Source organism: Ovis aries, chromosome X (assembly GCF_016772045.2).
Source record: "Ovis aries strain OAR_USU_Benz2616 breed Rambouillet chromosome X, ARS-UI_Ramb_v3.0, whole genome shotgun sequence".
NCBI lineage: Eukaryota > Metazoa > Chordata > Mammalia > Artiodactyla > Bovidae > Ovis > Ovis aries.
The window spans coordinates 127,179,472-127,204,374 of NC_056080.1; the positions used below are offsets into that span (position 1 = coordinate 127,179,472).

Consider the following 24,903-nt stretch of genomic DNA (forward strand, 5'->3'; position numbering starts at 1 on the left):
CTAGGACCATAGAAAGCCTGAGAATTCTACATATATGAAGTATTATGTAAGCATTAGATATCAGAACGGTTGTCCATCATATCATTCTATAAATAAAGCACCCAAATCTCCAGAGTCAGGAAGGACTAACCAAGAATTCTAAGTAAGTGACTTGACTGGCAGGCACAGGATACTTAAAAAGAAACTGTTAAAGTTATATGATCCACTTACATGGAGTAGTTAGGTCAATTTCACAGGAACTGTTGCCAAGGATGTTAATAGCAGTGCACTGGTAATAACCTTGTTCAAAACTGGTCAGGTTTCCAATAAACAAAATCCCGGTGGCTGGGTCTGCCAATATCAGGAAATAGTGTTTTGAAATCTTGTATGTGGGTACAGATCATGTGAATGGAGGAGACCATCCAATGCCCACCCACTTCCTCAGATTGGCCTCCCTTTCTGGAGATGGATCAACTAGATCCCTGAAGACGCCCATCTGGGACCATGCCTGTTTTCTCCATACCCGCCACTTCCAAGCTAAAAATGGTCTTGACTTTTAGAAGTCAGGGAGAAGACCAGAGGACAATCATTTTGATGACAGGCTGACATTCTTTGTACATTTCCCTCCCAGAAAAACAGAGGACTGAGCTCTAAGGACGAGCAGCCAGTCACATATACATGCTGTCAACCAAGCCCACACACCAGGCCTTGCCAGGTGCAGCAAAGATATATACTTACTGAACTTTTCTTTCACTGGGATGATGTTTCCTCCTTCAAGTTTATACCAGTAGTACATAGGGGAAGGTGTTCCAAGCACCGAAAGGCAAGCAAGAGATATAGGATGGCCAGTTTCTGCTATTCCTTGGATGCTGCAGAAGGGCTTAGAAGGTTTGACTGTAAGTCAATGACAGAGAGTAAGAAACCAGGCATGATGAATGTTAGTCTGTACCACTTCCTCACTCTCATTTTACAGAATATGTACACTTTTCTTTAATCTTAAAAAAACTTGTTTTGACAGTTTTCTAGTTGTACCACCAGATGGGAGTAGAGCACTTCAGGTGCAAAGACCTCTCGTCACTGGGCCATTAATAGTCTAGTAGCATCTCTTCCATCTGACTCTTCCTCAGATTCATAACCATGAATTTCCATATTGTGCCTTAAAATATGCCATTATTAAAACAGTCAAGTGTAAGCAAACATTAAACTAGGAACAGAGGTTATATTTTGGAAGCATGGTTTTAAAGGAAAAGAGAACATTAAACACTGAGATAACCATTTTTTTTTTTTCCCAAAAAAATTGTCTTATTAATGCCATATTTTTTCTTTTCCTTTGTGAGTTGTTTTTTGACATTAATTCTCCTGGTGGTGACACACAATTGGAAGGTTTGAATTTGCCCGTGTCCCTCATTGGGAGGGGAAACCCATTGGTGGGGAGGCGTGTGCTGCAAGGCCCTGAAATCTTGTTTCATCCTTCATGCTACAAGCATTTACTTGAGCGCCTCCTGTGTGCCCACCACTGAGCTAGGCACCAGAAATTCAAAAGTGCCTCTGACACAGTTTTGAAATGGAGTGGGGGGAGTGGTAAGAGATTAGACTAGAGAGCAATGGAGACCAGAGCTTCAGGGGCTTTGTGTTTCATGTTTTTTCACCTGTGAGAGCAGCAGGTTCACAGAAGGAATTTAAGTGGGTGCGGGGCAGCACAATGATCATTCTAACTGAACTGTTCTGACTCCGGGAGTGCATGAGGCAAGGGAGGGGAGGAAACAGAGTCAAGAGGTATTAAGAAGTCCAGAGGGCTTGGATAGGTGGCATGAGGAACAGGGTGGGCTCAGTGATGACTCCCAGGTTTCTGATTTGGACAGCTGGGTACACCATCTTGCCACCCCCTGAGATAAAGAAGTCAAGGAGAGGAACAGGTGTTTGGGGAAGGAGTGAGGAGGAGGAAGGGGCAAAGATGAGGTCAGTTTGGGATATGCTAAGTTTCTATGCTTACGGCTAAGTCCTGTGGGAAGCTGAAAATCTGATTCTTGCCACTCATCTTGCTGCTCACAGCTTATTCTAACCTCAGTCTGACATGCAGATAAGGATCTGAATCGATACTTTCCCATTCACCCGCCTTATATTAATTTGGATATAAGACACTCCAAAGGCATAGATTCTTTCCCTTAGGCTTAGGTTGTAAATGCTCCAGACTGCCCAGCTCTCAGACTCTTATTTGGGAGGCAGCAGTTAAGAGCACAGATCTGAGTCCACACTGAACACTGGGTCTGCAGCTTTACACCAGATGTATTTAGGCAAGTAACCTAACATAGCCAAGCCTCAGTTAATTCATCTGTAAAATGTGCACAAGACCTCCAGCCAACCCAAATATATTGTGTTTATACAAATAAAATCATGTATATGGTATCTTACACATGGAATTGCTGTTGTCCACAGGCAGGAGTAAACACTGCTGCCACATTTCTGACCCTGCAACTGACAACCTTCTAGTCTCAGACACTAAACCACTATACATATGAGCAGAAAAACAGATACAACTATAGTTGTTTGAAAATTTCACCATACCTTCTTTTTGAAAATTACAGTATACTTGATTTGAAATATTGTGTTATAGTTTTGGGTACACAACATAGAAATTCAGTATTTTTGCAGATTTTTATTCCATTATAGGTTATTATAAGATAACGGGTATAAATTCCCTCTGTGTTATACAGTATATCCTTGTTGCATATCTATTTAATATATAGTATTTTGAAGCTGTTAATCCCATCCGCCTAATCCGTCCCTCCCCCTTCACTCCTCCCTTTGATAGCCACTAGTTTGTTTTCTATGCCTGAGAGTCTGTTTTGCATATATATTCATTTGTACTGTTTTTCAGATTCCACATATAAGTGAGATACAGTATTTGTCTTTCTCTGTTGGACTTATTTCACTAAGCATAATATTCTCTAGGTCTGTCCACGTTGTTGGAACCAGCAGTATTTCACTCTTTTCATGGCTCACTAATATTCCATTGTATATATGTACCATATCTTCTTAAACCAACTGCCTGTTGTACAATCCCTTCTTTTAAACAGGTATCTTTTAATTAAAAGGAGTATTTTTCTGTTTAGCTCTTTATTCTCTCTCTCCTGGTATTGATTCCTCATCTGCGGACAACTCTTTGGATTCATTTCAGTTCAGTTCAGTCGCTCAGTCGTGTCCGACTCTTTGCGACCCCATGAACCACAGCACACCAGGCCTCCCTGTTCATCACCAACTCCCAGAGTCCACCAAACCCATGTCCATCGAGTCGATGATGCCATCCAACCATCTCATCCTCTGTTGTCCCCTTCTCCTCCTGCCCTCAATCTTTCCCAGCATCAAGGTCTTTTCCAATGATTCAGCTCTTCGCATCAGGTGGCCAAAGTATTGGAGTTTCAGCCTCAACATCAGTCCTTCCAATGAACACTCTCCTTTAGGATGGACTGGTTGGATCTCCTTGCAGTGCAAGGGACTCTCAAGAGTCTTCTCCAACACCACAGTTCAAAAGCATCAATTCTTCAGTGCTCAGCTTTCTTCACAGTCCAACTCTCACATCCATACATGACTACTGGAAAAACCATAGCCTTGACCAGACTGACCTTTGTTGGCAAAGTAATGTCTCTGCTTTTTAATATGCTGTCTATGTTGGTCATAACTTTACCTCTTATGCTCATTCTTTGGATTTGTCTACCCTAAATAAACTAGGCTATTTAACCAGAAATCCAACTATCACTAGATTTAGATACTGCCTTTTTTTTTTTTTAAGATACTGCCTTTTTAAAAACATGGTGAATTTTATAGCTTTTACAGTGGAACAGAATAATTTGAACACAAAATTAAATGGGGGTATTTCATCACAAAGCCAGACCCCAGGACTTGAACTAATTATGGACCAAAACCTGGAATGACTTGCATTCATTTCTTGAGCCCAGAATCAAACCCAGATATTTTTCTGAACACATTTTTCTCCTTTTATTTTTATTAACCAAACACTCAGTGAATCACTTTGAACCAAATCCCAAACCCATACACTTTCTAAAACTACTGATTCAGGATTGAATCGACATTTCATCCAGTTACAGTCCCCGACAGAACTTGGATTTTTACTGGCAAAGCCACTGATCTACCATTTAGCTTTATTGCTTTCAGTAGAATTGCAGTGGGAAGAAGAGGCTCACCTCAGAAAATAAATGAAAATGTTTCAGTGTGTTCTCAAACCTTCCTAAATTCATCATTTTCTTTTTACGTGCCAAACTGCAGAAGGAAGATGATGTTCATTCCAAATGCATACAAAATAATTATTCAAATTTCTGCTGGGTATTTTTCAGAGATTCATTTTCCAAGGCTGTCATACCTAATAGAAGTCTTTCAGATGGATGATCACGCAAACCACCTGGTCCTTTGCGCATTGCTGCTTCCTTCACCTAAACCGCACTCTGCCACCTCAGCCCCTCTTCTGCCTGACATGCTCTTACATATCCTTCAACATTCACTGCAGAAGTCACTTTCTCCCGGAAGCCTTCTCCAGTTCCCCCTGTGATCTCCCAGCTCACCTCTCCTCCCTCCATTATAAGCTTATGTGATACATCTGCCTCGCCCACTATATACTTGAGAACTTTAGGAGGGCTTGCAGCCTATCTTGTATATCTTTGCATCTCCACTGCCTACCACAGTGGCTGAACATCTGTTCAGGGTGTGCCAAATGAATATATGCATGAATGAGTGAGTGCATGGGGTTTCTGTCTACCACTGGGTTATGAAAGTTTCTGAATGATGCATTGCTAGGAAGAGCAATATTTAGGGAAATGTCAATACCTCTCTCTTTTGGTCTCCCTTACGTGCTTGCCTGGGCTTCCCAGGTGGCACTAGTGGTAAAGAACATGCCTGCTAATATAGGAGATGTAAGAGTCGTGGGTTCGATCCCTGGCTTGGGAAGATCCCCTGGAGGAGGGCAACGTAACCCACTCCAGTATTCTTGTCTGGAGAATCCCATAGACAGAGGAGCCTGGTGAGCTACAGACCATGGCGTCACAAAGAATCAGACACAACTGAAGTGAGTTAGCAAGGACATGCTTGCCCCCACCATGCCCCACCCCTCAGTCAGGGCAGACAGAACAGGTACTCATATACAACAGAATTTGAGAACTGCCAACAGCCTCTGCAATTTTTAGAGAAAATTATCAGTCTCAAAATTTCCAGAAAGTATAAATTTGTAGAACATCTTTGTCCTTAGCCTAATTAATTAAAGTGGGATTTTGAGAATTCCCAAACAAAGAATTCCAGAGTCTTCCGTCTCTTACCTTGCCTGGATACTGGAGGCTTAAGGAAAGGTCATAACTCTTGGGAAAGAAAAACTTAGAGGGGAAATAACCCTCAACTTCTTATAGAAGTTCATTAGGAATTCTCTGAACTTTAAGAATATTAACCACCCTGTCTAACTTTACCTCGGGGCTAATTCCAAACTCAGAAGAAAAAAAAAAAAGAGGCTTGGCTTCTTTAGATTGTTTCTGGTCAGAAGGACAACCCAGAGCCAGGGAGTAACAAAAATAGTAGAGGACTAATCCCTTAAATTCTGTGAACACTGAATCTCCAATATATCATTTGATTCTCATAATAATATGACAGGGCAGGAATTACAACCCCATCTCAAAATGGCCAGAGAAAGGTGAACTGACTAGCACTGAGGCCAGTGAGTAGCAGAGTAAGAGCTAAAACCTAGGTCTTCCGACTCCCGAGCTGATGTGCTAGCATCTATTCCACATCATTTAGTTCCCATGTATATGGCTACTCTTTCAACCTGGAACATCAACTCTCCCAGGAACGGATTTATGTATACGTGTCCCCTGTACCCCCAAAGCCTAGCACAGGATGCAGCAAAAATAACACGATGGAGTTACCTTGCTCCTAGAAATCAGCTCTTGATTACCTTTTCCTCTTTTCCAAGTGAATAGATGCAATAGCAAGCCTCACAGTAAAGAGCTGTTTCATTGTTGGCATCACTTGGGCAGCAAGCTCAGACAATACTGGACAGTCCTCCTCCGTGTGCACCTTGTTACCAACTGAGGCTTTTCCAAGCTACTCAATTATTGTCACTGGTTTGACCTAGTTCCTTTTTTTCCCAGGATGGATGTACACAGCTCAAGAGCAGCCATGGCTAGACCAGTTCCACTTGAGGTTACATAGAAGTGGGAGAGCCTTTAGCTCAACTGATTAATGGGTGAAGGTTGACAGCCCTTGCCTCCCTCCCATCCACACATATGAAGACTTGCAGATAAGACTTGATAAGCAATACAGAGGAGAAGGCAATGGCACCCCACTCCAGTACTCTTGCCTGGAAAATTCCATGGACGGAGGAGCCTGGTGGGCTGCAGTCCATGGAGTCACGAAGAGTCAGACACGACTGAGCGACTTCACTTTCACTTTTCACTTTCATGCATTGGAGAAGGAAATGGCAACCCACTCCAGTGTTCTTAGCCTGGAGAATCCCAGGGATGGGGGAGCCTGGTGGGCTGCCGTCTATGGGGTCACACAGAGTTGCTGAAGCGACTTAGCAGCAGCAAGCAATATAGACAGGGCCAAAACTCCCACTGTCCTCTCAGACAGAGATTGGAAGGAGCCCTAAAAATCACCAATATTGTGAACTTCTCCAAAAGCAGAAACCATGCCTCTATCATGGTTCTTGACCCGAAGCAGGCACTTAATAAACACTGCATAAATGAACCACTCCAAATTCATTTGAAGAATGGATATGACTTGCTCCATGTCACATAATGAATATTTGTGTATAACTAAATGAATCAACTCTGGTCCTTTTTCCAAATAGCATTAATATTTTCGAAAAGGACCTTTCTGCCTTTATTTCAAAGAATAATTTAACAGTGGGATTTGTGGCTGGCTTAGGAGAGGTCACAAGCTGACAGTTGTCACCCCCAAGTAGGACTGGCTTCAATTGGAGGTTCTCACTGAAAGAGTTGCTAGTGATCACTTAGTGAGACTGTGGGTTGTCCTGTCTGTGCTCACTGCATCCTTCAGAGATAGGGACCCAGGAGGTTTGGCCATCTATTGCTATCTATCTGTCATGGTGGCAGTCCTGTTTGGTTTGACAACTGTTTCAACATGTTTTGTGAGTGATTTTTCAGTGTTACTCTATGGGTTGGATTGGTGGTGTCTCTATTTTCCTGGTAATAAAAGAAGTAGGGAGGATATTCACCCTTGGGACTTAATTGGCACCGTAACTCACTGCCTTGGCTCATTCAATGTCCTAAATTGAGAACAAGAAGAGAAAAAGCAGAAAATAAAATGTCCATACCTAACACGCTGACGCTGATGGTGCCTTGATTTTTGCCGAAAAAGTCAGGGGGGTTGTTAACATCACAGATGTAGATGCCACTGTCTTCTGGCTGCATATGCGAGATGGTGATGGATGCGTTACCTGAAGTGTTGGACCCTACAATGCGATCTTTAAACTTTCCTATGGCTGTAGCTTGTCCACCTTCAGAATAGTAAATCTAGGACAGAAAATGACATAAATAAGAACTGGACAATGTCTGAGGCTAGGATAAACTATTTGGAAGTTCTCTCTATCCAATGTTTCCTTCTTTGATGATAACTAGAATCCCCCTACCCCTACCACCCCTGGCAAGACCCCTGTGGCAAAGATTTCTCAGCTCAGTGGGACACTGTAGGTCTCTCAAGGCTGTACACAGTTGTGGCCTCATTTGTGCTCAAAGCAGCTCTATGATATCATCAGAGCACAAAGGTACGCCTGTCTTGGAGACAGTAGGCAGCCAGAGCTGACAGGATTCAACTCCTAAGCTTAGGCTAGGAGATCAAGATACTCCCCAATGAGTCTATCTGAAAGAAACTCATTGTTTAGGACACAAATATCTGATGGGGAAACCAAACCATCATTTTATTCTACTTTATAAACTTTCTTTGCCTTGAGTTTACCCAGTGGGCTTATCTAGCATATCTGATTCCTCTAAAAGAATATTCATGCTCCTTTTGAACATGCATATTCTTTTGGATAAGCAAAACTGAATTCATTCTGTTTGTCAGAAGAATAACATTTCAGAACGGAGAGGCTCCTGAGAAACCATGTGGCCCCATCCCCTCACAGCGGTGGTATGAGGATGAAGCAAAGTCACTTAGTCAAGGGCCTAGGAAGTGCGTGGCCAACAGTAGCTACTATCTTTCTTCTCACATGGTAGGAGGAAGAAATGGAATTAATGCTTTCAGATAAACGCAGGTACTCAAGTACAGAGACTAATGACCCATCCAAAGTCATAAAGATTTATATATTATTATTATAATTAACTAGATTTAAGAAATATCTTGATCCTAGTCCCATCTGTATTATAGAACATGGATATTAAATCATAATGGTAACCACGGGAGCAGCAGAGTATGATGTAAAAAGGCCTGGTCTAGGAATAAGAAGACCTGGGTTTTAGCCAGACTGGGCCTCTGATTATGACATGGGAGAGGTACCTGCTGGTCATATCTCCATGGCAACCTGCTTTGCAGTAAGAGAAAAAGTCATTTAATCTCATAAACCTTTAGTTTCCATATCTGAACAAGGAACCAGAGCAGTCTTCTCTAAAGTATGATATGTATTCTCCTAGTATAGGTACATAAATTGACTTTAGGTGGTAAATAATTGAAAACTTAAAAATATAATGTGTATTAGAGACATATCTAACACATCAAATCTGTGAATTCATGGATGTTATTGGTTACAGTGAAACTAAGGCAAATGTTTTTAAGACTTTTAAAAATCAAGTCAGGGAATTCTTTGGCAGTCCAGTGGTTAGAACTCAGTACTTTTAACTGCTGAGTGGCCCAGGTTCAATCCCTGGTCAGGGAACTAAGATCTCACAAACCTTACAGTGTGCCTTCACCCCTCCGCTAAAATGTCAATATAGAAAACATTAAACAATTACTAGTGCTGGTAATACACAAATAATGACAAAAAATCATGAAGATGAGACATGAATAGACTAAAGCTTAGGAATCACTGGATTAGGTGGTCCCAGAGGTCCCTTCATAATACATCGTCTATGTACACACTTTGTTAGTTTAATATAAAAATGTCTACGATTCCAGTGATTGTTCTGCATTATTCAATAAACTGGGATTTCCCTAGTCCACTGGCAATTAACATTTAATAAAATCTACTAGAAGAGACTTATGGTTCATTTAATTCACTCTTCTCACTTTATAGAAGAGGTTGAAGCCTAGAGAGGTTTAACAAAAGATACACAAAGTTAACAGCTGAGTTGGGTCTAGAACCCAGTTCTTCAATTTCCTTGTCCAGCATTCTTTACATTAACAGGCTAATGAGACAGGGAAGGCAATCAGAAAGCCAAAAGATATTGTCTACATAAATTCAAATGTATTCTCTTTCAGGGAAAAAGCAAGTAAGTTTTTAAACTAAAGCAGAAAGGGAGCGTCTGATGGAAAATTCAAAGAAAAGAATATCTTTAAGGAGAAAGCAACTTGTCTCTCTCCTGTGGTTCTCTCACATCAACTATCTTTCTTTTATGCCCTGAAAGAGCCATTTATAAGTCAATTCGTCCATTCATACCTACTGAAATCATAAACTCTTGCCCCAGAGGGGTCTTGTTTGACTTACAAACTGGTAAGTCAGTGTAACCTAAGGTATTCAAGTGGGGCAGGAGGAAGTTCAACTTGTCAAAGGTCTATTTCCTTTAAGTGAGTTGACATCCAAGATATCTAGCTTTCCATTTCACTAGCCAGCCTGGCCTTATTTACTTTCTAATTAACAATTTGTGGCCCTGTAGACTCTTGCCTGGAATGCAGCCTGTGGTCTATCAAGGAAGCCCTTTGCAGCTTAGGTATCTGGCCGCTTCCCCTGCTACCAGGAAGACTGGGGGGTTGGTCAGCCTGTTTTATATTGAGGTTTGATGACATCACAGTGAGAAACATCAGTCCTGCCTACAGCCTGCAGTAAGTCCCAGAAGATGTAGGGGAAAGGGCTTTATTTCTACAGAGAGTAGGGGCCCAAGAGAGTGTGTTTTAGGTCAAGACTAGGACATGAAAAGAAGCCACACTGTAAAAGTTTCATGGTTGGCCGTGTATCAATAAGCAAATAAGTCATGAGGCCCTAGACTTGTAAATTCCCTGAAAAAAGGGCCTTCACCAACACTTGGATCCTAGCTCCTCACACTGTACCCTAATAAATTCTGCCCTCCCACAAATATTACTGAAGATGTCTGGAATGGAAGCAGAGGTAAAGAGGTGTAACAATGGACACCTAAAAGGGAAAGGCCCTGGCCTCACGGTGCTGTGTGAGAAGGGAAGTCCCCAGGGCTAGCCAGTGGCCAGACACATAGGTGGAGGGGCTTTCTGTTGGGGGAAGTCCACACTGTCATATCGTCCTTGTGAAGAAATAAAATGAAATGCTTTCCTGAAACTACTTATCTAATCACACAGGAAGGAACTGCAACTTGGTTCCATTTTCCACAAAAGAATAATTCTTTTAAAAATCAAAGCTGAACAATGGCCAAAGCCTGGCTCATGATCCTGTGAGGCTTGTACATTTTTCAAAGAAAGTATATTATCAATTTAGAGATCAAACAAATTGAGGTCGAGGAAAAGCCATGGCTGTTCAACGGGCCACATCCTTCGGGGGTGATGATAAGGGGTGGCAAGTCTGCCCTGAGAAAACACATCCATGTGTTCCCTTAAGTGGTGCTTGTTCATTTTTTGGCCACTTGCCTTTTGTGGCTGTGTTCCCAGGAGAATGCCCTACTTTCCCCCCAGGGTCCTCTCTACCTGCCCCATGGTGATGTTAGAGGCTGATTATGGAGACATAACAGCACATTAGTCATAAGACTCCCAAAGAGATAACTCAGCTCATGGTTGCTAAGGCAGAGGAGCCTTCAGGAACCAGCTGGATACTGGAAATATGGGAACTAGCAGGGAGGGGCTGGTGGGTAGTAGTAAGATCATGGAGGATAGTAGGGACTGTGGTGAACTGCAGAGCCAAAACAAACAAGGCTTTCAAACTGTGCAAATAAACAAAATACTGGGCTGGCCAACCAATGCATCCACTGGCCAAATAGGGCCCAGAGGCTGCCAGTCTGCAACCTCTGATTCATCCTCTTCTACTACAGGAAAGGACACAGAGGCCCCATAAGAGGAAGTGATCATCCCAAGGTCACACACTTGGCAGTCAGACCTAGAATCCAGACCTCCCAAGTCCCTTGAATCCATGAACATGGCACTCACACGCCTGCCTTGGACCAGGAAGATGACTTCCAGGCCACCCTACCCTCTTGGGGCCATTCCATCACCTTCTCCAGCCCAAGCCTTCTCCTTCCAATCACTGCTATTCATTGGCATGATGTTTCCCATGCCGAGTGGGTTCACCACATGATGCCTTCAATGGATGCCAGCTGCAATAACAGCCTTTCTCTTCCTCCTGTGCCAAGCTCCTATTCACATAGGCTGTGCAGCTGGGAGCCAGATTTGGCCAAAAAGATTTTTCCCCGCAGCTTTGTGACACTGCTCTCTAACTAGAAGCTGGAATATGAACAAGAAGGGTTGAAAGAATTCAGTCTGCTTTCTGTTTGAGTCTGCGTCTGAGCTAATAAATGCCTTTAGCCTCCAGAGCTGCTTTTGTGGGTTCCTTTTGGAAATGTGCAAGACCACAGCAAACGATCCATTCTTTCCCTTCCAGCTTCTTCCTGTTCTGCTCTGCTCATCAAGGCACTAACCATAGAAGAAGAGGAATGTAGAGTAATGATGGTCTCAACCCTAGAATTTTCTCTAGACTACTTAAGGAGGCTGGGATTGCGCATGGAAGGAATATAACACCAAAAGGACGGCTTGCCTGTTCCAAACCACTCCCTCCCCAGCCTGCCATGTGCCTGAGACACCCGCCAACTGAACTGTTTCTGTAAGTCATGGAAGGTTTCTGCTTAAATGGTTTTTTGTGAGAGAGAACAAAGTAAATGGTCACCAGTCCTTAACACCTTAGCATTACATTAATTTATCAGATTTAGTATCAATAGACATCTGAGGAAATGGGACACTGAAAAGAAAAAATTTGATTGGGAGGGGTGCTGAGAAGGGAAGAAGCTGGAGGATTTCTCAATGGGAGCCACACTGGCATTTGGGGCAGACGGTTCTTTCCTGTGTGGGTCTCACCCACATATCACAAGACATTAAGCCCCTCTAGACACCATCTACTAAGCATCAGTAGCATTAGACCAACAGTTTGCTCATTTTCAAATGTGCTCCTAAGGAGATTAAACCCCCTCACTTCACCAATATTTGAAAAGCATTGGATATAATACCATCTATAGAGGCCAAGCTAGAAGAATCTAAGCAGCCATGGAGTACAATGATACTAGGTTCTAGAAAGAAGTTGTTCACATTATATGGGTATTAGAGAGATGAAGATGGCACAGGGTTTCTTCCACTGTGGCTAACATAGATGAGTATGTGTTGTTTGAGAGACTCATGCTAAGTAGGTTCCATGCCTGTCCTGTTCATGGGCAGGTGAGGTTCCTGTATTAATAATTTTTTCCAGTGACTAGCTGAATGAAGAGGCAGCCATTCATAATAAGGGATCCAAAACTTCAAAGCTAGCCTGCCTGTTCTGGGGTCTAGAGTCTTCAGCTGTGACTCTTGCTGAGGAACTGACTGTCTGAATCTGTCCATGTCTTCTGAAAGGAGGGCTTCTCTAAAAGAAAGACCATGCTAATGAATATCCTTTGGCCACCTGATGCGAAAAGTCAACTCATTGGAGAAGACACTGATGCTGGGAAAGACTGAGGGCAGGAGGAGAAGGGGACGGCAGAGGACAAGACGGTTGGATGGCATCACCAGCTCAATGGACATGAGTTTGAGCAAACTCTGGGAGATAGTGAAGGACAGGGAAGCCTGGCGTGCTGCAGTCCATGGGCTCGCAAAGAGCTGAACACAACTTAGTGACTGAACAACAACAAGCAACAGATGAATATCCTGGCACCTGGTCAGAAGACTCATGGAATACTTCCATAGCCTCTATTCACAAAGGAACCCCATGGAGGCAGTAGTCCCTAGGAGATCATATTCTCCCCTGATACTGAGAAGTACTAGGTCTTGGAGTCAGCAGCTCCTTTAATACAATGATCCTGGGGGAGCAGAAGATAAGCTTATTGCAAGAGTTGACCACTGCCCTGCTCAAGGCAGCAATAGAGCCTGAAACTTTTAGAGGAAGATGAAAGGAATTCCAGACATAGGCATAGAAAGCAAACTCAAGACTGTCTCAAGGCTTCCCTGGTGGCTCAGTGGTAAAGAATCTGCTTGCCAATGCAAGAGACATGAGATGGATCCCTGATCTGGGAAGATCCCACATGCTGTGGAGCAACTATGCCTGTGCACCAGTTATTGAGCCTGTTCTCTACAGCCCAGGAGCTGCAACTATGGAGCCCACACACTGCAGCTACTGAAGCCCTCACACCCTAGAGCCCACGCTTCGCAACAAGAGAAGCCTCTGCGAGAAGCCTGCATACTGCAACGAAGAATAGCCCCTGCTCATTGCAACTAGGGAAAAGGCCCATACAGCAACGAAGACTCATCACAGCCAAAAAAAAGAGACTGACTCACCTCTGCCAGGGGCTTGTGCTGATCTCAATTGTTACCAGACTCTGACCCTCCTATCCCACTTCGAAAATCGGGTGCCACTAGCCTAGAGACTCCAAACAATGAGCGGGTCCAATAGTACAGGTGTCACTGCCTGAGAGGTCCAACTACATCCTCCCCAAGCATCTCTTGCATGCACCAGTTTTAGACACTGACTGACTGCCTTTTTCTCAGTATTGAGGCATGGGCTGTGCTGTGTTTGAGCAGAAGCGGGTGGATCTGAGGACTGAATGCTACAAGGTATACTACCCACGTAGAAGAATATTACTGTTCTACCATAGTTTGAAGAGAGGCACAGAGTGATTCAAATACTTGTGTGACCCCATGGACTATAGCCCATAAGGCTCCTCTGTCCACAGAATTCTCCAGGCAATACTGTAGTGTGTTGCCATTCCCTTCTCCAGGGGATCTTCCTGACCTAGGGATCAAATCCAGGTCTCCTGTATTGCAGGCAGGCTGTTTACCATCTGAGCCACCAGGGAAGGCCGTCTAAGGTAACCAGTACTGGACAAAACTGTTGAACTTTGACTAGAGGGTGGCACTGATAGAGTCTCCTCTTGAACGATGTTTCCTGCTGAACAAATGTTCAGGACCTTTGGTACAAAGAGGAGTCAGCACCTCCGAAAGCTCAGAAGTGACACTGGTGCTCCTTCTTCTCCACCTCCACCCTTGGGCCTCCTCCAGCCCTCTCAACTTCCTTCTCTCCCTATCTTCTATCAGCACCACCCTTGCTTTCCTTCAAGGCCCAACTCAACTATATCCAAACCACACTGATTTGTCTCTTCTCTGAACTCCTTGTTTTGGATCATACATCCTTTTGAAAATCTGATGAAAGCTACAAATTTTTCCCCCTCAAGGGATATGTATTAGCATACATGCTTGCACACTCATGCATAAATGTGCACACATACGCCCCCCTCCCTCAACATACACACATAAACCACACACTTTTGAGTATATTCATTTTAGTCTTTATACTGATTTAAAGAAGGAATTACCCTTAAGGCCAGATTGAAAAAAAAAAAAATCTAGGAATAGGCAACTTGCAAGTAGAATCATCCTCCTCTTTCATCCACCCTCCCCCAGTTAGCTCTTACCCAGACCCTAGCCTCCCTTCCAGTCCCTTATCCTCTAGCCTCCAGCTGCCTCTGATTCCCCAGGGTTCATTACCACTTTGCCCTTACCCACCCATGTAGGGAGTCCCATTCTATTAAGACTCAGTCTGGCACAATGAGCTAGCTCACTTGACAAGCAGTGTCCAGATACTAAGTTTCACAGAGATCTGCGGATCAACTAGGACACATATTTGAACTAGGGTTTTCTGAAAATAACAGGGAGAAATCTGGAGCAGGGAGAAGCCCTTTCAGAAGTACTGCTCATTTCACCTAAGAAAGACCCTTCCTGCCTACTCGAGAATACAGGATATACTTGATGCTGACCTACACAGAATGGAGGTCACAGGCCATAACTAAATATGAGGAGAGGACAAAGGCTGTCACTTAGATGATGATCTTCCCTAAACAGCTATCTCCAAACTTCTAGTATCTGAGGCTCTGTTCCTGTTGCCACTGGCTTGCCATTCCTTCTTCACACACTGACCCCAACAGTTTATGTCAGAATTACTGAAGGGGAATAGTTCATGGGGGAAAAGTTCTTACGGAGACTGGCTGTGACTCCTCCTTATGGAAGAATGTCCACTGAATGGAGAGCTTGTTCAGGGAGGCCACAGTGGTGGTGTAGGTACAGATGAGAGTGACATCAGATCCAACAGTCACATTCACAAAACTGTCTGGGATGGTCACTTGCACTCCATTAACTCGACCTGAAAAGATAATCATCAAAAAACAATGGTACACCTTCACATTTTAGTGACATTTTTTTCACTACAAAGCACTTTCAATGACATCTTGAGGAGAATGTAGAATGAACCATGTCTGAAAGTCAAGCAAGCAACTGGCATGGGGTAGGAGAATTTCTAACTAATTACAGTGTGAAGATCTTCAACTCCTATGTGGTGGTGAGTTAACAATACTGAATTGAGAATTTCTTCCGTGTGAGTATGGCCTGACATGGAAGTTCTTAAAGTGTTATCCAGAGACCCAAAAAGTCTGCATTGAGACTTTCTGCATTGAGAACAACCAACACAGTTGGCCCAGGGCTGATGAAGTTCCTTGGATGTGGCACGTTCAGTTTTAAAACCAGGTAAGTCTTGAGCAAGAGATGCTGGTTTTGCTAGGACTTTTTAGTGCTTAAACCAGGAAAGTCCCAAGAAAACTAAATGAGTTGGTTATCCTAGCCCTAAGACCATTTTAGGGAGGCTACAAGATCCACAATGGTAAAGAATCTGCTTGCCAATGCAGGAGATGCAGGTTTGACCCCTGGGTTGGGAAGATCCCCTGGAGGAGGAAATGACAACCCACTCCAGTGTTCTTTCCTGGAAAATTCCATGGACAGAAGAGTCTGACAGGCTATAGTCCATGGGGTCGCAAAGTCAGACACAACTGAGGTACCATTTCACGCCAGTCAGAATGGCTGCTATCCAAAAGTCTACAAGCAATAAATGCTGGAGAGGGTGCAGAGAAAAAGGAACCCTCTTACACTGTTGGTGGGAATGCAAACTAGTACAGCCACTATGGAGAACAGTGTGGAGATTCCTTAAAAAACTGGAAATAGAACTGCCTTATGACCCAGCAGTCCCACTGCTGGGCATACACACTGAGGAAACCAGAATTGAAAGAGACACGTGTACCCCAATGTTCATCACAGCACTGTTTATAATAGCCAGGACATGGAAACAACCTAGATGTCCATCAGCAGATGAATGGATAAGAAAGCAGTAGTACATATACACAATGGAGTATTACTCAGCCATTAAAAAGAATACATTTGAATCAGTTCTGATGAGATGGATGAAACTGGAGCCGATTATACGAGTGAAGTCAGTCAGAAAGAAAAACACCAATACAGTATACTAACACATATATATGGAATTTAGAAAGATGGCAATGATGACCCTGTATGCAAAACAGCAAAAAAGACACAGATGTGTATAGCAGACTTTTGGACTCAGAGGGAGAGGGAAGAGGGTAGGATGATTTGGGAGAATGGCATTGAAACATGTATACTATCATGTAAGAATCGAATCACCAGTCTATGTCCGATGCAGGATACAGCATGCTTGGGGCTGGTGCACGGGGATGACCCAGAGGGATGTTGTGGGGAGGGAGGTGGGAGGGGGGGTTCATGTTTGGGATCGCATGTACACCTGTGGTGGATTCATGTCAATATATGGCAAAACCAATACAGTATTATAAAGTAAAATAAAGTAAAAATAAAAAGTTAAATAAAAAAAAAAAAGAAGAAGCAGGGTAAAAAAAAAAAAAAATGACAGAATGATCTCTCTTCGTTTCTAAGGCAAACCATTCAATATCACAGTAATCCAAGACTATGCCCCAACCAGTAACGCTGAAGAAGCTGAAGTTGAACAGTTCTATGAAGACCTATGAGACCTTTTAGAAATAACACCCAAAAAGATGTCCTTTTCATTACAGGGGACTGGAATGCAAAAGTAGGAAGTCAAGAAACACCTGGAGTAACAGGCAAATTTGGTCTTGGAGTACGGAATGAAGCAGGGCAAAGGCTAATAGAGTTTTGCCAAGAGAACGCACTGGTCATAGCAAACACCCTCTTCCAACAACACAAGAGAAGACTCTACACATGGACATCACCAGATGGTCAACACCGAAATCAGATTGATTATATTCTTTGCAGCCAAAGGTGGAGAAGCTCTATACGGTCAGCAAAAAACAAGACCAGGAGCTGACTGTGGCTCAGATCATGAATTCCTTATTGCCAAATTCAGACTTAAATTGAAGAAAGCATGGAAAACCAGTAGACCATTCAGGTATGACCTAAATCAAATCCCTTATGATTGTACAGTGGAAGTGAGAAATAGAATTAAGGGACTAGATCTGATAGAGTGCCTGATGAACTATGGATGGAGGTTCCTGACATTGTACAGGAAACAGGGATCAAGACCATCCCCATGGATGAACTCTGGGAGTTGGTGATGGACAGGGAGGCCTGGCGTGCTGCGATTCATGGGGTCGCAAAGAGTCAGACACGACTGAGCGACTGAACTAAACTGATAGTTTTCCTATTTAAATTCCATTGATTTCAGCTCTTGATTGTTTCCTTCTTCTGCTTATTCTGGGTTTATTTTATTCTTTTTTTTCTAGTTCCTTGATGTAAAAATTTCAATCATTCACTTGAGACTTTTCTTCATTTCAAATCTAAGCATTTAGTGTTATAAATTTCTCTCTCAGCACTGCTTTAGCTGCATGTTACATTCGTCTGTATTTTATATTTCAATTTTCACTCAGTTCTTTATATATTTTAGAAAATTTCCTTTGAGACTTTCTCAGTGATCCACAGATTATTTAGAAGTGTGCTGTATGATTTTCACGTATTTAGAGACTTTCCTGTTGTCTTTCTGTTCCTTGTTTATAGTTTATTTCCACTGCAGTCAGAAAATAAACTGTTTAATTTCAAATTTTTTAAAGTTGCTGAGGTCTGTTATATGGCCATGCCTATGGTCTATCTTGCTAAGTGTTCTGTGGGCGCTTGGGTAAAAAAGTACATTCTGCTCTTTTGGGGTAGAGTGTTCTATACAAAGAGCATGAGTGTCAAGTCGCTTCAATTGTGTCCAACTCTTTGTGACCCTGTGGACTGTATCCCACCAGGGTCCTCTGTCCATAGGATTCTCCAGGCAAGAATACTAGAGTGGGTTGCCAAGCCATCCTCCAGGGGATCTTCTCTACCCAGGGATCAAACCTACATCTCTTATGTCTCCTGTACTGGCAGGTGGGTTCTTTACCACGAGCACCACCTGGGAAGCCCATCTATACAAAGAGATGTACTTGGAGAATAGCATTAAAACAAAACATGTATATTACCATATGTAAAATAGATGACCAGTGCAAATTCTATGCATGAAGCAGGGTACCCAAAGCTGGTGCTCTGGGACGATCCGGAGCGGTGGGGTAGGCAGGGAGGAGGGAGGGGTGTTCAGGATGGTGGGAACACATGTACACCCATGGCTGATTCATGTAGATGTATGGCAAAAAACACCACAGTATTGTAGGAAGTAATTAGCCTCCAATTAAAATTAATTAATTAATTTAAAAAAACACTATGAATACTCACCAAGACAGACCACATTCTGGGCCATGAAGCAAACTTTAACAATTTTAAAAGAACAGAAATCAAACACTATCTGCTTTCAGACCACAATGAAAATAAAGCAGAAATCAATAACAGAAAAGATTACTTGAAAGTCCCAAAATACTAGGAGATTAAACAGCATGCTTCTAAATAACATATGGGTCAAAGAAGAAATCTCAGGAGAAATTTGTAAATATTTTTTAACTAGGTGAAAATGAAAATACAACTTATCAAAATTTATGATATGCCGCCAAAACAGTGCTTAGAGGAAGATTTACTACACTGAATGTAAAAGCTCTAAAATCAATCATCCTTAGGAAACTAGAAAAAGAAGAGTAATAAACAATAAGGTCCTATTGTATAGCACAGGGAGCTATACTCAGTATCCAGTGATAAACCATAATGGAAAAGAATATGAAAAAGAATATATATGTATAACTGAATAACTTTGCTGTACAGCAGAAATTAATACATTGTAAATCAACTATATTTCCACAAAATTAAAAAAATAGGAGTATATTAAATTCAAAGTAAGCAGAAAAAAAGAAATAATGAAAATTAGAGTAGAAATCAATGAAACTGAAAACAGGAAATAAATTGACAAAACTAATGAAACCAAAAGTGGTTATCTGAAAAGATAAAGAAAATTAGGCTCTAGTTAGCCTAACTAAGAAAAAAATACAAAGGATATAATTACTAATAAAAGAGGGGCCATCACTGCAGATACCATGGACATTACAAGGATTAATAAAAGAATACCAGGAACAAATCTATGCCCACAAATCTGACAACCTAGATGAAATGGCCCAATTTCTTGAAAGACACAATCTGCCAAAACTCACACAAATAGTAGACAACTGGAACAGGCCTATGTCTATTCTTTATCTATGAAAGAAATTGAATCAATAATTTAAAACTTTCCAAAATAGAAAGCACCAGGTTCAGATGGGTTCACCGGTGAATTCTACCAAAAATTTAAGGAAGAAACTGTATCAACTGTCTACAATCTCCTTTAGAAAACAGAACAAAGGGAATGCTTCCTAACTCATCCTAAGATCCAACATCACCCTAATACTAGAACCAGAAAAAGATATTACAAGAAAACTAGAGACCAACATGTCTTATGAATACAGATGCAAAAATCCTCAGCAAAATATTAGCAAATCAAATCCAACAATGAGTAAAAAGAATTTCTACACCAAGACCAAGTGTGATTTATACCAAGCATGCAAGCGTGGTTCAACACTTGAAAATCAATTCATTATCACAGAAATAGGCTAAAGAAAAAAAAATCGCATGATCACATCAATATATGCAGAGAAAGCATTTGACAAAGTCTAACAAGTATTCATGATAAAGACTCTAGTAAACTAAGAATAGAGGACTTATTCAATTTGATGTAGAACAGCTACAAAATTCCTACAGCTAATATCATACATAATGGTGAAAAACTAGAAGCTTTCCTACTAAGATCAGGAACAAGGCAAGGATATCCCCTCTCATCACTCTTTATGAGTCTTATACTGGAAGTCCTAGCTGATGCAATAAGACACAAAAAGGAAATAAAAGGTATATGGATTGTGAGAAATGACAGATGACATGCTGCTTATGCAGAAAATCCAAAAGAATCAGCAAAAAACCTCCTGGAACTAGTAAGTGATTATAAGAAAGTTTCAAGATACAAGGTTAATGTACAAAACTTTATTGCTTTCCTGCATACTAGCAATGAACAAGTAGAATTTGAAATTAAAAACACAATGGGATAAATTAGGAGCTTTGAATGAACACACACACACTACTGTACATAAGACAGGTAACCAAAAAGGACCTTCTCTATAGCACAGGGAACTCTATTCAATATTCTTGGATAATCTATATGAGAAAATAATCTGAAAAAGAATGAATATATGTGTATTTGTAACTGAATCACTTTGCCATACACCTGAAACTAACACAACATTGTAAATCAACTATTCTCCAATAAAATTAAAATAAAAGAACACACAACCATTTATATAAAATACACAAAATTTAAATAAAATACTTAAGTCTAACAAAATATGTACAAGATCTATATGAAGAAAACTAAAAAACTCTGATGGAAGAAATGAAAGAAGAATTAATAAATGGAGAGACATTTCAGGTCTAAGGATAGGAAGACAATATTGTCAAGATGTCAGTTCTTCCAAACTTGATCTATAGACTCAGTGTAATCCCAGTCAAAATCCCAGCAAGTTACCATGTGGATATCAACTAAATTACTCCAAAGTTTATATGAAGAGACAAAAGACCCAGAATAATCAACACAAAATACTAAAGGAGAAGAACAAAGTTGGAGAACTGATATTAACAACCTTAAGACTTCCTATAAAGCTACAGTAATCAAGACCATGTAGTACTGATGAAGGAATAGACAAATAGAGCAATGGACCAGAATAGAGAGGCTACAAACAGACTCACATAAATACAGTCAACTGATCTTTGACAAAGGAGCAAAGGCAACACAATGGAGGAAAGAAAATCTCAACAAACGGTGCTGGAACACTGGATGTCCATGGGAAAAATAATAATAATCTATACATAGATCTTACACATTTCACAAAATTATCTCAAAATGGATCACAGATCTAAATGTAAAAAGCAAAACTAAAAAACTCCTCAAACACAGACAGCATTGGAGAAAATCTAGATGACCTTGGGTTTGATGATGACTTCAGATATAATACCAAAGGCATGATCCGTGAAAGAAAAAGTTGACAAACTGAACTTCATTAAAACTGAAACTGCTCTGTGAAAGACACTGTCAAGAGAACTCTTAAAACTCAGTAATAAGCAGACAACTGGATTTTAAAAATGGACTAAATACCATCAAGAGACATCTCACCAAAGGTAATATATAGATGGCAAACGAGCATATGAAAAGATGATCCCCATTGTATGTCATCAGGGAAATGCTAATTAAAACAACATTACAGGGGGTACTTCCCTGGCAGTCCAGTGGTTAAGACTCCAGGCGTCTAAAGCATGGGGTGCAGGTTGGATCCTTGGTCGGGGAACTAAGATCCCACATGCCACATGGCACAGCCAAAAAATATGTATTTTTAAAAATTAAAAAAATTCACAACACACAATGCTGATGAGGATGTGGAGCAACAGAAACTCTCATTTGTTGTTGCTGGAAAGGCAAAATGGTACAGCCACTTTGAGACAGTTTGGTGGTTTCTTACAAAACTAAACATACTCTGACCACACTATCCACCAATTGTGTTCCTTGATATTTAACCAAAGAAGTTGAAAACATATGTCCACACACACACACAAAATATGCACAGAGATGTTTACAGAAGATTTATTTATAACTGCTACAACTTGGAAGCAACCAAGATGTCCTTCAGTAGGTGAATGGATTAAAAAACTGTGGTATATCCAGACAATGCAATGTTACTCAGTGCTGAAAAATCAATGAGTTATCAAGCCATGAAAAGACATGGAGAAATCTTAAATGCATATTCCTAAGTTAAAGAAGTCAATCTGAAAAGGCTACACACTGTGTGATTCCAACTTAAGTGACATTCTGGAAAAGGCGAAACTATGGAGACAGTAAACAGATCAATGGTTGCAAGGTGCTGGTATAGAGGAAGGCATCAACAGGTAGAGCAAAAGGGATTTTTAGGACAGTGAAAATACTCTGTACAGTAATATAATGGTGGATATATGTGATTATACATTTGTCAAAACCTATAGACATTTTGTCTATTATGTTAGGAAACTCCTATTTTAAATCTTCCATTTTAGCAGACAGTCCATTTTACTTATGTTCTGTGCACAGGTCTCAGCCTACTTTGTGGGCTGTACTTCTAATGCTGGTTTAATTTTTGGTCTTTGTGGTATTGTTTTGATCTCTTTGGTTATCTGGAGTCAGCAGGGCATCTGTACATCGCTGACCCTGTTGCCTGAGTGGGTGGAAGCATTTCCCCAGGTCAGGCTGCTGGGTGTCTCTCGGTGGGGGATAGGTATGGCAAAACACTCCTACTGGAAGCCCCTAGCTGCTCTGGTGTCTCTGTTTGGAGGAAGAGAGACAAAGAGCCTTCTAGAACCAGGTACTTGCTGTGACTTAATCCCTTTTTTCTGTTCCACCCTCCCCCCTCAGTATCGCTAGGTGAAAGTAGGGGATCTTAGGCCCAGTGAGCAAGGAGATTGCTTCTTTTGTCGACTATTGTTGGCGGGACTCCTGATGATTCCCCCTTGCCAGTGTGTTTAGCTCATCTGATATCAGAGGGACTCCCACTCATTCTGGGTTCCCGTCCTCCTTTGGGTAAAGAGACATAAGACATCCTGCCTCTCTGTTGTTTCCAGGGTCCCAAGCAAGCTTGCTTTCTTTCTTCTTTTTTTTTAAAGTTTTATTCATTCATTTATTTTTGGCTGTGCTGGGTCTTCGTTGCTGTGCAGCTTATCCTCTAGCTGGGGAGAGAGGGGGCTACTGCGTAGCTGCAGTGCGCAGGCTTCTTCACTGCGGCAGCTTCTCTTGCTGTGGGGCAAGGGCTCTAGAGCACAGGCTGAACAGCTGTGGCACACGGGCTTAGTTGCTCAGCGACATGCGGGATCTTCCCAGATCAGGGGTCAAACCCACGTCTCCTGCCTTGGCAGGCGGATTCTTCATCACTAAGCCACCAGGGAAAGCCCTGCTTTCTTCTTAATATCTTTCTGAATTCTCCTTTGGTCGTCTCTTGCATTATTTCCAGGGAGGGTATATACTTGTGCTTTAGCAGGGAGAAGCAAGGAGAAACAGATCTGTGTCATTTTGTCCAAACCAGAAATCTCCTTCAAGATTTAAGATTGTAAAAAGGGCCTGAGACCACGATGTTTGAGAACTGTTGACCTTACAAAAGGATCTGCTGCCCATATGATTTGGAGGAAGACCAAAGAGCCTCCTACTCCAAAATTCAGCCTACCAGTGTACATGAAATCCTTAGTATTATGCAAGCATTTTCCCAAGGGATGTTACAGGTGATGTTACTTTGGATAACACTATAGAGGCATAGTATCTTCCCTGGTGGATCAGATGGTAGTGTCCACCTACAATGCAGGAGATCCGGGTTCGATCTCTGGGTTGGGAAGATCCTCTGGAGAAGGAAATGGCAACCCACTCCAGTACTCTTGCCTGGAAAATCCCATGGACAGAGGAGCATGGTAGGCTACAGTCCATGGGGTGGCAAAGAGTTGGACATGGCTGAGTGACTTCAATTTCACTTTATAGAGGCACTAGCTCATTTGAATAACTGGTTATTATCCATTGCAAAGTCAGAGTATAGAATATAGAAACTCTCCAGGGTGGAACATGACTGTCAGGCAGCTGTTAAAAAATGGTCAAATTTAAAAGATGCTCTCTATGCTGCAGGGGAGCTAGAATGAGAACTCTAGCTACTCTCTGGGTTGGAACAGGATGAAGATACAAAGATGACAGGAAGACCAGAAAGACAAATTCCTGGCCCCCTTCCCAAAGATGACTTGAATTTTATTTTTTCTTAGTGGCAGTGGTCAGGCAAAAGGAACTCAGGGATTTAACAAACATCTTGAAAATTTTAAAGAAAAGCAAACTATTGTACTTATTACTCCTAGTTTCCTGGACTCAATAGCCGTGTTCTCTGTCACAGCCAGGTCATCTGATCCAGTTGCTTCTCTCCCAGAGTTGGCTGTTTGCATCAATGTCTTGATGAATTGAGAGAAGTATTTTAGGGTAAGCACTCATGCAGCATCTTCTGACTCCATGCAGTTTTCCCTCTCCCAACGTTCTCCTTCCTATGCATTCCTGGTTCCCATAACACCTCCTCCCAAAACAAAGTTGGAGTGCAGAAAGCAGCTACTCTTTTTGATGGAAAATTCACTGGAGATCGCTAAGTGACTCTCCTGCCCTCAAAAGCCCATTTCTTTTCTCCTGGAAGTTAGGCACATCCATCCCTGGCTATGCACAAATAGTGACTTCCAAATGACTTTAAAGCATCCAAAATTAAAGGGATAGAA

The 24,903-nt window shown here is 41.8% G+C and overlaps 1 protein-coding gene across 1 annotated transcript in view; it reads right to left on the reverse strand.

The window, feature by feature from the left end:
- VSIG1 (V-set and immunoglobulin domain containing 1) overlaps positions 1-24,903 on the reverse strand; it is a 33,055-nt gene that overhangs the window by 2,512 nt on the left and 5,640 nt on the right. The window contains exons 2-5 of the mRNA XM_004022433.6: positions 15,318-15,481; positions 7,313-7,511; positions 718-873; positions 211-330 (exon numbers count right to left, since the gene is read on the reverse strand). Coding sequence (XP_004022482.2) covers positions 211-330; positions 718-873; positions 7,313-7,511; positions 15,318-15,481 — 639 coding nt within the window. The remainder of the gene's footprint in view (positions 1-210; positions 331-717; positions 874-7,312; positions 7,512-15,317; positions 15,482-24,903) is intronic.